The 12,311-nt window shown below is 55.9% G+C and overlaps 1 protein-coding gene across 1 annotated transcript; it reads left to right on the forward strand.

Moving 5' to 3' along the window:
- The first annotated feature begins 4,104 nt into the window (after positions 1–4,104).
- On the forward strand, positions 4,105–12,310 carry OTOP3 (otopetrin 3). Its single transcript, XM_032429976.1, has 7 exons — positions 4,105–4,200; positions 5,632–6,085; positions 6,175–6,311; positions 6,931–6,989; positions 7,268–7,386; positions 8,992–9,806; positions 10,912–12,310. The coding sequence occupies exons 1-7, from the start codon at positions 4,105–4,107 to the stop codon at positions 11,080–11,082; spliced, it is 1,851 nt and encodes a 616-aa protein (XP_032285867.1). The 3' UTR covers positions 11,083–12,310.
- Position 12,311: the final 1 nt, after the last annotated feature.

Below are 12,311 nucleotides of genomic sequence, written 5' to 3' on the forward strand. Positions count from 1 at the left end.
TTGAAGAGGAGGCCCTGCCGACTAGAAGAGGAGGAAGAATCCGTGGCCAGCCACGGTCAGGTGAAGGGGGGACAGGCTAGAGTGGCGGTCGGGGTAGGGGCTGGGGTGGGAGAGGTGGGAGGAGCAGCACCTGGAGCACTGGGGACTTGAGAGGAGGACGCGCCTGGACCCTGCCAGCAGAATGAGGGGGGCAGGTCTCAGAGGCTGTGCGAAGAGTGAGGAGGGCCAGAGGCGGCGACTTCCCTCCCCACCCGCCTCTTGTCCGCCCCAAGTTCACGTTCGATTTAGGGAGAGAGAGTGGAGTGGCGAGGTTGCTGCGAGACCGCACCCCTCCCGGGTGCTGGGTGGGCTCCAGGAAAAGAAGACACCAGAACTGGGCGGGGAGGGGGTCCAGTCTGTTCCCTGCTTGGCCACCAAAGGAAAGTGTGGCCTGAACCCCTTTGCTGCGGCTTAAGGACGTTGCACCCCACCCCACCAGGGAGGCGGTTGGTCGCGGGCCCTCTGACCCTGAGGCCGCAAGCCTACACCGCCTCCCGCCCCGCCCGCCCGCCTAACCGCCTCGCTATTGGCTGCACGGTCCGGGCTGGAGCCCCTGGCGGGGTAATTGACGAAGGATTAATGAGATCCCCAAAGTCAACAGAAAAATCGATGGGCCGAGGAGCCCGAGCAGCGGCTGCGCAGTCCCGCGAGGGGAGGGCGTCGGGGGTATCCGTGCGGGTGCGGGGGCCTCACCTGGACTGACGATCGGCGCTGCGCTCGCAGTCGGTGGGCAGCCGGCCGCGATGCCCGCCCAGGCCTCAGGTAAGGAAGGCTCCTGGCGGCCCGGCTGGGCACAAGGAGCGCCCTTGGACTGCTGGCGGGACATTCCCGGCGGGCCCACCCTTGACATTCACACCTACTCCGCCCCCAAAACTGGGTTCAAAGACAAGGGGCTGCAGGGAGAGGGGAGGGAGGGAGGGATGACTGGGCGGAGGCCAACACCTGGAGACCGGAGAACCGGCCCCTCTCTGCCCCCTACCCCAACTCTAGCCCCGCGCCGCACCTCCTTTCCGCGGATGGAGCGCACAAAAGTCAGCAGGGCGTGCCCCATCCCAGCCGGTCGCACAGGCAAAGGTGGGTGCCGAGGCCAGAAAGAAGCAAAAACCTGGACGGCTGGGTAAAAGGGTGTGGGGTTGGGACTGCCTAGACGCCCAGTCTGAGGCATATGTGTAGCGGCTGCCCCCAGGCCCCGCAGCCCCTCGAGTGGCTCGTAGAGAAATCCCCAAGCTCCCAGCCCCGGCTCAGCAGCCTCCCCCAGAGCTGGCCCTGCGCTCCTAGCCAGGCGCTGCGCCCCGACTGCTGCGCCGCTTTCATCACCTGTCTCTCATCCGGACCCACAAACTAGTTTGGTGTTCCTGCCCTCCCTTGGACTGGCGTCGCGCCGAGGGAAGGGCCAGACGGCGGCGGATTCTTCCTTGTCAGTCCTGGGTGCCCTGCCCCTCTTCCCCGAGACCCCTACGTGCCCCACCCTGTAACCCTCCCCGCGGCAGACCGAATTCGCCACTTTCAGGGCTCCCTCTAGCGACCGTTGGAGGGTTGGATTGGGGTGGGGAGGATAGGGAAGATAGGGCGAGGACCCTGGAGAGAGTGGACCCAGAATCTTGTCCTCCAGTGTCCCCTCTAGGCCTGCAGCCCAAGCAAAAACCGCCCCTGAGATTCACCAGTAATCCTGACCCTTCCAGCCTCTCCAGGACCTCGGCCGAACTGGAAGGAAATGCACAAATAGCTAACAGGCTCTATGTACGTTTACATGCATTAAATCATTTAATTTTTACAAAACCCCTATGAGGTAGGTATTATGCATTAAGTCCTTCGTGTGTTCATTTGAGAAATCTTTACTGAGCATCTTCTATGTACCAGGTACTATTCCATAGTTGTATATCCATTTTACATCATGGGAAACTGAGGCACAGAGAGTCTAAGTAGCTTATCCAAGATCACAGAGGTAGTAAGTGCCAGAATCTGGACTCTTTTTTTTTTTAAGATTATTTTATTTATTTATTTATTTATTTGATAGAGAGAGAAAGCAGAAAGAGAGCACACGAGCTGGGGTCGGGTGTGGAGGGGCAGAGGGAAAGGGGAAGAAGACTCCCTGCAGAGCAGGCAGCCCAACCTGGAGCTCAATCCCAGGATTCTGGGATCATGACCTGAGCCAAAAGCAGACACTTAACAGGCTGAGCCACCCAAGAGCCCCCAGAATCTGGGCTCTTAATTATTAGGTTATACTGCCCTGGGAAGACGAGGGAGATTCTGGGGAAGGCCGAAAAGGAGCAGTTAGAGTTGGGAGAAAAGGAGCAAGGAGGTGTCCCTATGAGCCTTATGCTTGCTCAGTTTAGGGGTGGGGGGAGACTGGGAGGAAAGACAAAGATCATCTTTCCTGGGCTGGGCCAGGATGGAAAGCACATAAAGGGAAGGGTTTCTGTCCACGCCTCGGGTGCTGAAATCTCCCCCAGAAAATGGCAGAATCAGTCAGCGAGAGTGTCTTGCCTGTGCTAGGTTTGGAGAGTTCAAGTTAAGCAGGACCTGGTCTCCACCCTGGAGGAGCTCCTGGCTTTGAGGGGAGCCAGCCATGCCCACAGCACACCCACTTTCAATAGATGCTTGGGCAGGGAGAGAATGCTTCCCAGGAGAGGTGCTTAAGGTAGGTCGTGAGGATGGGCAAGAGCCGTTGGTGGAGGGTAGCAGGCAAGACAGGGGAACAGCAGGCTCCGGGAGTGAAGGGGGAGGCAGGAAGCCACACAAGAAATGTGGAGCCCTGGAGCCCTCTGGCTAGGCGTGGATCAATATGATGGCAGGTGTCCGAGTTTGACAGAAGGGTCGGACAGGGAGTGGGGAAAACTGGAGCAAAGATGCAGAGAGGACTGGGAAAGGGGGACAAAATCATTTGTAGAATCTTAAAGAGAGGACTGAGTTTTCTTATTCTATTTGCCATAAGAGAACCAAAGAAGGTATAAATACTGAGCAAGTTCACATGGGAGTGTGGGGGCTGGAGAGGCTATATTTTAAAACTAAATGTGGTGAGGGTCTTTTGGCAGTTACAGAGAGGAAAAGGCTAAAGCTTCTGAAGCTCAGAGTCCAAAGGCAAAGACAGAACAAAGCACAGTGAGTTAAAATGGAGCGAGCATGATAGGTGATGCTCCAGCAACAGGCATGGGGTGCAGTGGAGATACCTCGTGCAGCCTTGGCATGGAGTTCAGGGAAGGCTGCTTAGAGGAGGTGGAGTTCTGCTCTAAGATGCAATCAGCCAAAGGGCAAGGGGGTGGGCATTATGGGCAAAGGATGGGATGTGGGTAGACAGGGAGGCGAGAAAAAGCCAGCACATTCTGGGAGCTGCAGCAAGATGACACAGCCCACAGCAGGGAGTGGGGTCTGAGGACTGTGCTAGAGAGGTAAGCCAAGGGCAGACCAGGAAGCAACAGAAGCTAGCCTCCAAGCCCAGGCTAAACATGCACTGCCTGGTTTCGTTTTGAAAGGTTGTGCAGGCCATGCGAGGTAGTTTGGACTTTATACTGAGGGCAATTGTTTGCCTTTTTAAAAATTTATTATTCTAACCCAAGTATAATTAACATACAGTGTTATATTAGTTTCAGGTGTACCATATAGTGATTCAACAATTCTATACATTCGTCAGTGCTCATCACGATAAGTGTGTTCTTAATCCACATCATGTACTTGACCCACCCCCCACCCACCTCCCCTCTGTAACCACCAGTTTGTTCTCTATGTTTAAGAGTCTGATTTCTCGTGTCTCCTTTTTCTTTGTTCATTTGTTCCTTAAATTCCATATATGAGTGAAATTGTGGTATTTGTCTTTCTCTGAGTGACTTATTGAAATAAGTCCCAGCAATTGGTTGCCTTTGTTGGGCTCGAAGTAGGGGAGAGTCACAGTGGATAAGGAGACAGTCCAGGAAAGAGAGGAGGGGGCCCTGGACTAGGGTAGAGGTTGAAGTCAAGAAAAATCTGAGGGAGACTTGTGGACTAGAATGGACAGGTTTGGACCTGAGAGATGGAGGGTTGAGGGGAGAGACAAGGAGTGTGCCCAGCTACCTGCTGGGAGAGGTGGGGATGAAGACACCACTCGCTGAGATAGTGCAGGCTTCCTACAGCCTGGAGGATGGGGACAGAGAGCACTTGGAACCCTGGGCCCGGAGCACCAAGCATGTAAGGGCAGTGGCAGCCCCAAGGGAGAGCACCAGAGGTGGCTGGGGATGGTGAGAGAGTCTCCCAGGTCAGCTGAGGAGAAGCCCAGGGCATCCCCACTCTCTAGTGCAGCTTCAGTCCCACAAGGAATGGGTACCCGAAGGGCCCACAGGGGAGCGTGCTGGACTCCAGGCTGGGGCCCTGAGCTGCAGGTATGGGGTGACCAAATATTTGGCCCCAGGAGAGGCATGACGAAGAGTTGGCCTGAGTGAAAGCTTGAGGAAGGTGAGGAAGTAGCAGGAGACTTTCAGGGAAAGAGAAAAAGGGAAGGATGGTGTTCCCCATGTTGTGCTTGGCATTCATAGGTCATCCGGGAGTCAGGGTTGGGGGGATAGTGCATATAGAAGTCAGTTCTGTCCAAGTCTGGGGCATAGCATGCATGCTGATCCCAACCTGTCCCTTGTTCACAGCAGACATTGCGAATCAATCCCAGAAATTTCCCTCCTAAACCGTAATATGCTTTAAAATTAATTTTAGGGCGCCTGGGTGGCTCAGTTGGTTAAGCGACTGCCTTCGGCTCAGGTCATGATCCTGGAGTCCCAGGATTGAGTCCCGCATCAGGCTCCCTGCTCGGCAGGGAGTCTGCTTCTCCCTCTGACCCTCCCCCCTCTCATGCGCTTGCTCTCTCTCATTCTCTCTCTCTCAAATAAATAAATAAAAAATCTTAAAAAAATAAAATAAAATTAAATTAAATTAATTTTAATCACATAAACAATGTGCTTTTAAAATCTAGAGCATTAAACCACTCCCAACCCTAGTACCTTCCTCCCTTTCCCAGAAGAAACTCCTGTTGTGAAGCTGGTGGGTGTCTTCTAGACCTTTTATATGGGTAATTTTATATATGCCCATATATACCCATAATAGGGTATTATTTCAATGACAACATTCTTTCCCACCAAGCCCACACTCAGCCTCAGGATCCTGCTCAACAGAGCATGCTAGGCAACCATTACCCAACTAACCAGAGTCAGAACAAGAGAGGACATCTACTTGCTCTCCCTGCCTTCAGGAGGGAAATTCCTCCCAGACATCAGCAGAACACGAGCTGCCTTCTCGTGGTGAAAAGTCACAACCCTGGAAAACGTCCAGCATCCAGACATGATGCAAATGCCCTTGGCTCCCTTGGCAGACGTTATTTTCCATCTCCAGATCAGTCACTGAGGCAGAAAGTGGCATAGCCCTGCAGGGGGTTGGGAGAGAGGTATTCCTCCAGCCAATCAAAATAATCCCGATGTTTATTTGGAGCACAGAGAATTTCCATATCCCCTGGTCTGTTTGAACCTCCTCAGGTCCTGTAAAGTAGATAGGGCAGCTGCTGTTATTTCCAATGTCCGACGAGGGAGGTTGCATAGCTTGCCCTAGGTCACACAGCAGTTCCCTAACTGAAGCCAGGACAGCCTGGCAGCCCACCAGGACCCTCTCTCCCCAGCCCCTTCTCAGGCTCCATCCATGGCCTCCCTGGAAGCACAGGAGACTGGAGCAGCCCTGGCCGAGGGGAACCAAATGGACGTGGGGACCGAGAAAATAGGAGCTCCCGCCTCGCCCCGCCAGCAGTCCTGGCTGGTGCAGCATTTCTCCCTGCTGTTGCGGAGGGACAGGCAGGCCCAGAAGGCGGGGCAGCTCTTCTCGGCGCTCCTGGCCCTCAATGTGGTGTTCCTGGGTGGAGCCTTCATCTGCAGCATGATCTTCAACAATGTGGCCGTCACGCTGGGCGATGTGTGGATCCTGCTGGCCACACTGAAGGCCCTGTCCCTCCTCTGGCTCCTCTACTTTGCCGCCTGCACCGCCCGCCACCCACACGCTGTGCTCTACCATGACCCTCACGCGGGACCCGTCTGGGTGCGGGGTGAGTGTTGAGCCACTGGGTGGATGGAGAGGGGTGGGGAGGGAGAGCCAGGTCCAGGGGAGGTGCCAACGGCCACCTGGCCCGGCCAGGCTCCCTGGTGCTCTTCGGCAGCTGCACCATCTGCCTCAACATCTTCCGGGTGGGCTATGACACGAGCCACATCCATTGCAAGTCGCAGCTGGAACTCATCTTCCCTGTCATCGAGATGATCTTCATCGGCGTCCAGGTGACAGACGGCTCCCATCCCCATGCCTCGTGCACACACACCCTACCTTTGCCTAGAAACCCAAACACAGGCAAATACATACAGGGCCCGGGGGGGGGTACACACATACCACAGCCCCCCACTAATGTCTGCCTCCACGTGCCCACATCCACGCACACCTACGTGTACTGCATCGGCACACCCAATGTGTCACTGAAATGCAGACACGTATAAATACATCTGCCCGTGCATACCTGCATATAACTAAATCTACACCCCCCAACCCCCACCCAGTTACACAGAGCTGCTCTTAGTAAGGGGTACTTACTACTACTACTTGCACTCCTGAGCATTGTGCTAGGTGTTTCTTTGCATCATCCTTCCCATCTCCCCAGTAAGTAGGCATTCCCCTGAGGGGTAGGCATTTTAGCTTCATTTTAGAGCCAAGGAGACTGAGGCTCTGAAGTATTCGGCCGCTGGCCCAAGATGACCCAGCAAGGAAATAGCAGAGCCAGGATTCCAATCCAGACTTCCTCACTGTCATGTCTGTTGTAAATACACACACGCAATTGGGGCACACACCCCACGGTTCTACCACCACTACCCCCAGCCCCTGGGCTCAAGGCCCCATCTCTTTCAGACCTGGGTGCTCTGGAAACACTGTAAGGACTGCGTTCAGGTCCAGACCAATTTCACTAGGTAAGACGGGGCACCTTCTCTCCCTCCAACTCCTGGAGCTCCCTGTCCCCCACTAGTGCCTGTTCTCACAACTTCTTTGGACATGATGTCCCTGGGGTAATGGGTTAGTCTGGGAAGGGGTTCCAGGTGGCTCCTAGGGCTGCCTCCCCTGTAGTCCTCATGCCGGATGGGATCTGGCTTTGGGAAAGGGTGGTCACCCCAAAGGCAGTGATGATGAGGGCGGGGCACCTGGGCAGCCGGCCAGGCTGTGTGAGCAGAGAGTGTGGCACCTCTTCCAGGTGTGGCCTAATGCTGACCCTGGCCACAGACCTGCTGCTGTGGGTTCTGGCTGTCACCAACGACTCCATGCACCGCGAGATCGAGGCTGAGCTCAACGCCCTCATGGAAAACTTCTCAGGTACGGAGGAGACATGATCCCCCAGCCCCGAATGCACACACACACACACACACACACACACACACACACACACACACACTACACTCCCTCCCAAAGTGGGAGCAAACTCTGGAGGCCAGATGACAACGAAACACTGGTAGACATCCTGCCCTCATTCTGTGCCTGTCCCATCGGGTGCTAGCACCCTACAGCCCTGCTCCAGGCATCCGCCTCCCTATCAGCAAGGTAGCCACTAATCCTGGCTGAGCTATTCACTGGTAAGTCCAGGTGTGCGCCCCACCCCTAGTATTTGCATTTTACTTGCAAGAAACTAAAAAGGCTTCAGGACTGAAAGGAGTGTCTTCCGAACACAATTGCAGATACCTGGACATATCAGGAGGGACAGAAGATTTCGGGGCAGAAAGAACTCAGAGAGTTCCATGTGCCCAATCCCCTACCTGTCCATTCTGCCCTTAGAGGCTGTATCCCATAACCCTACATGTGGGACACAGCCATACCTGCACGTATAAAGCACCCCCCCCAGGTGGCATCACCATCCTGAGCTGTGTACAGCCAAGCCTTCCCAGCACATTCACGCATTTACACACCCACTGCCAAAGTCATGACCCGCCTGTGTACTGTGGACATTCTTTACACTCAGACACATTTTTCAGAAGAGCTGTGCAAAGAGAATTTTTTTGGCAAGTGACGTCACGATTCTTTTATTATTAAAAAAAAATTTGAACATACAGATGAGTAAAAGAAGAGGATACAACTATCACCTAGATGTAATAATTATTAACATTTTGCCATATTTATTTCAATTTTTTGCTGAATTACATTATGGAGATCACAGCATTTCATCTCAAAACATCTTAGTGCACATCCCTTTAAAATAAGTATATTTCCTTACACTACCCCAATGCTCTTATAATTTCTAACAGAATTCCTCAACATCATCCCCATCCTCTCCAACGATCTATATTCAACTTTCTCCAACCAGCCTATGAAGTGTCTTCTACAATGGTGTGTTCAAACACGCAATGCATTTGGTTGTTCCATCCCTTAAGTCTCTGTTTTCCTAATAGCATTGAGGTTTGTCAGGCGGCTGCCTAGTGGTGTCATTTGACTTGTGCTCCTCTTCCCTGCTTTACCTGCAAACTGCAAGTACGGACCAAAGTCTTGATTAGATTCCAGTTAAACGCTCTGGGCACCAGCGTTCCACAGGTGATGCTGCGTGCTTTGCAAGGCACCTCATGGCGAGGCAAGATGCCTGATTACCCCACAGTGCATGCTGCTGCGCGTTCAGGTTATAAAGTTGTAGATCCTCCCTTGTGCCCGAACAGTGATCTGTAGAGGTGACATTTGGCCCCAAAGAGACACCATGTGTTGAATGCTTTAGGAAAGCTTGGCGCCTGAAGCCTGGAATCCTTTTGCAAAGAAATGACCGTCCTGTGATTTCTGATTTTCTATCTCTGGGCCTCAGTTTCCATGTCTGTAAAAATGGGCGGCTGGGTCCCATCCACCTCTGGCATACTCCAGGGGGATGGGGCTGATTTGTGCAGCTGGTTTCCTCCAAGCAAGGCCCACCTGAGTGACTATCCCTTCCCGCCCTGCCCCTGCCAGGCAATGACACGAACACCTGCCTCTGTCTCAATGCCACGGTGTGCGAGGTCTTCCGGAAGGGCTACCTGATGCTCTACCCCTTCAGCACCGAGTACTGCCTCACCAGCTGCGCTGTGCTCTTTGTCATGTGGAAGAATGTGGGCCGCCGCCTGGCACCCCACACAGGCGCCCGCCCCGAAACCCCTCCCTTCCGCCTGCACGGGGCCATCTTCGGGCCCCTGCTGGGCCTGCTGGCACTGGTGGCAGGCGTGTGCATCTTCGTGCTCTTCCAGATCGAAGCCAGTGGCCCCACCATCGCACGCCAGTACTTCACCCTCTACTACGCCTTCTACATAGCCCTGCTGCCCACCATGAGCCTGGCATGCCTGGCGGGCACGGCCATCCACGGGCTGGAGGAACGAGAGCTGGACACGCTCAAGAACCCCACCCGCAGCCTGGACGTGGTGCTGCTGATGGGCGCCGCGCTGGGCCAGATGGGCATCGCCTACTCTTCCATCGTGGCCATCGTGGCCACTCGCCCCCATAAGCTGCTCGACCGCCTCATCCTGGCCTACTCGCTGCTGCTTATCCTGCAGCACATCGTTCAGAACCTCTTCATCATCGAGGGCCTGCACCGGCGTCCGCTCTGGGAGACGGCGCCCGAGGGCCTGGCGGAGAAGCCGGAGGCTGAGCAACCCCGCCGGGGCTCCCTGCTGGAGCTGGGCCAGGACCTGCGGCGGGCCTCGCTGGCCTACATCCACTCCTACAGCCACCTCAACTGGAAGAGGCGGGCACTCAAGGAGATCTCGCTCTTCCTCATCCTCTGCAACATCACGGTGAGTGGAGAGGAGCTGGGGGGCGGGGCGGGGGGGCGGGTCGTGGGGGCGGAGCTGGCCATGCGCGTTCACGGAGCGTTGACCATCCCAAGGGCAACTGGCCTGTCCCTTGTATTGTCAAGGACAACTGCCTCTTCCCAACTAGCCCCATGCTGCTTGAGATCAGCGTCCCCCCAGCATCCTGCAAGGTGCCTGGCATGAGCGAATGTGCCATGCATGTTGCTAAGTGCTCTTTACAAACAAACGTGTAAGACTTCCACCCTCAGCAAGTTTACCCTCTAGTTGGAGAGACACCGGGGACACCAAATAATTGATCATCCACTGAATTTGGCCAAAGGAAGAGATCATAAAGTGCCTGGTTTTCTAAAAACTCTCTAGCGGGAGGAGTTAACGATGAGTGCTGGGTGTGAGGCAGCTGAGGTCGCACGTCCACCTCTCCATGCTGTCCCTCAGCAGCTCACTGATTCGGCACGCTAGCCCCGTGCAGCAGGCCCCATTAGGCACCATCACTGCCTCTGTTTGGCAGATGGGGAAACTGAGGCTTAGGTGGTCCCACAGCCTGTCAGTGGCAGCGCTGGGACAACCAGGGCGGTCTGAGGGCATGTTTGAACACCACAACCCAGGTGCGTCGCGCTGGAAACACCTCAGGTGGTGAAGCCCCCGCCACAGGCAGACCACACGCCATAACCTGGCCCGAAAGTGCAGTAGGAGCTCAGAGAAGGAAGTGCGGGCCCAAGGGGCCAAGGAAGGCCTCACGAAGGTTGAGTCTGGGTCTTGAGAAAGGGGCAGAATTTGGACAGAAGACAGGGCCGGGCGGAGGGAGCAGAGAGAGTCAAGAAGGTGGTTGAGGTCAGGGCACAGGGGAGCCCAGCTTGATAGAGCAGGCTGGGCCATGGCTGGTGGCAGTGGGGCCTCATGGTGCACCTGGAGTTCAGGCTGGGAAACCGGGGAGGTGGCTGTGATATGGGGTGGGGGGGACAGCTGGCTTTGAAAGCCCAGGGCTGAGGGGATATTAGGGTGAGGGTCTGCCCCCCACCCCGCGAGAGGAGTCCCCTGAGGCACGGAAAGCCCTCTCCCCTACTCATCACCCTCCTCTCCTCCCCAGCTGTGGATGATGCCCGCATTTGGCATACACCCGGAGTTTGAGAACGGGCTGGAACAGGACTTCTATGGCTACCGGACGTGGTTCACCATTGTCAACTTCGGCCTGCCTCTGGGGGTCTTCTACCGCATGCACTCCGTGGGGGGGCTGGTGGAGGTCTACTTGGAGGCCTGAGGCTGCCCAAAGACCAACCCCCAGCAGAACTCCAAAATGCCAAGGCTGGGGAGAAGGTAGCCCAGAGCCTCTGAGGAGGGGTGCCTAGACCAGACTGGGTTCCCCATAGCCTCCCCCTCCCCAGATCCTCACTGAGGTGGGGGGCACCGTCTGCAACCCAAGACCAAGGGCAGGCCCTGGACACTGAGCTTCTGATGCCCATGCCTGGGACGTGCCTGCCCCTGCTCACCACCACAATCAGTACAGCCCAGGGTACACCCCGAGAAGCCTGAGTCAAGGAGGGGTGCCACCACCCAGCCCGGCCAGCCTCAGGGGTCTGCCTCCTTCTGTGGGAGGGCACTTGGTCTGAGCTCAGCCCAGGACATCCCAGAAGCTTGCAGCCCCGAAGGCAGGCCTGGCCCTCCCTCCCCACGTACTCTGTCTCCTAATGAGCTCATTAATTAGCTACCAGGCAGGGTTCAACAGCTCTCTCCTGCTGCCATAAACCCTGTTTGTTTGATCGATTACATTCAGGCTTCGTGACATTTGTTCCCAGGGACAGAGCTGCCACTCCAAGTATGGTGGGAAGGGACAGTCCTCCTGGTGAGGGCTGGTACAGTCCGTTTCTGAGCCAGGAGGGGTCTAAAACAGTTCTTCCCTTGTCTGATTCATGGGAGGAGGTGAGGAGAGGGGCTGGGGCTCTCACATGCCCCCACCCCTCACTAGCACGCTTCTCTCTGGAACAGAGCCCCAGGTGACTTTCTGCAGCTGGCTTACCACGGGGACTGCAGCCTCTGGCTGTCTGGTCCCCATGCCTGCTGTATCCTCGGAGCTATCGGGTAGAGAGGGCGGGGACTGACAGCCCATCCATCTCCCTGAGCCCAGTGCAAACAGTGAGCTGAGCCCCGGGTGAGGCCCCGGGTGAGGCCCCGGGTGTGGCTCAGGGGGAGCAGCCCAGTCTTCGCATGCCTCTGGGCCCCTCCCCATGAAGCTGGGCACTGGCAAGCCCCAGGGACCCCCAGTACTGTTTCGGTGGCTTCCTGGGGCCAGCAGAGCCCCCTCAGGGGCCTTGTAGAAGGCTGGGAGGCCAGCCTCTCTCCTCTCCTGCATGGGCTCTTTCTCTGGATGGCCATAGCCCAGGGGGGCACGCCCTGGGTGAGAGAGTACAATCCTCCATTTTCCCACCCAAGAGAATGACAAGTTCTGGTTCCTGGGCCAATGCCGAGGGCCCTCTGGGGACTGATTCTGGG

Source organism: Phoca vitulina, unplaced genomic scaffold (assembly GCF_004348235.1).
Source record: "Phoca vitulina isolate PV1807 unplaced genomic scaffold, GSC_HSeal_1.0 scaffold41, whole genome shotgun sequence".
In the NCBI taxonomy this organism is placed as follows: Eukaryota; Metazoa; Chordata; class Mammalia; order Carnivora; family Phocidae; genus Phoca; species Phoca vitulina.

Bases quoted from the DNA above. Each gene is read 5' to 3' on its own strand.
- OTOP3 (XM_032429976.1), top strand. From the start codon at position 4,105: ATGAAGACACCACTCGCTGAGATAGTGCAGGCTTCCTACAGCCTGGAG. The intron at 6,086-6,174 runs GTGAGTGTTGAG...TGGCCCGGCCAG, and splicing joins GGGACCCGTCTGGGTGCGGG to GCTCCCTGGTGCTCTTCGGC. The intron at 6,312-6,930 runs GTGACAGACGGC...CATCTCTTTCAG, and splicing joins TGATCTTCATCGGCGTCCAG to ACCTGGGTGCTCTGGAAACA.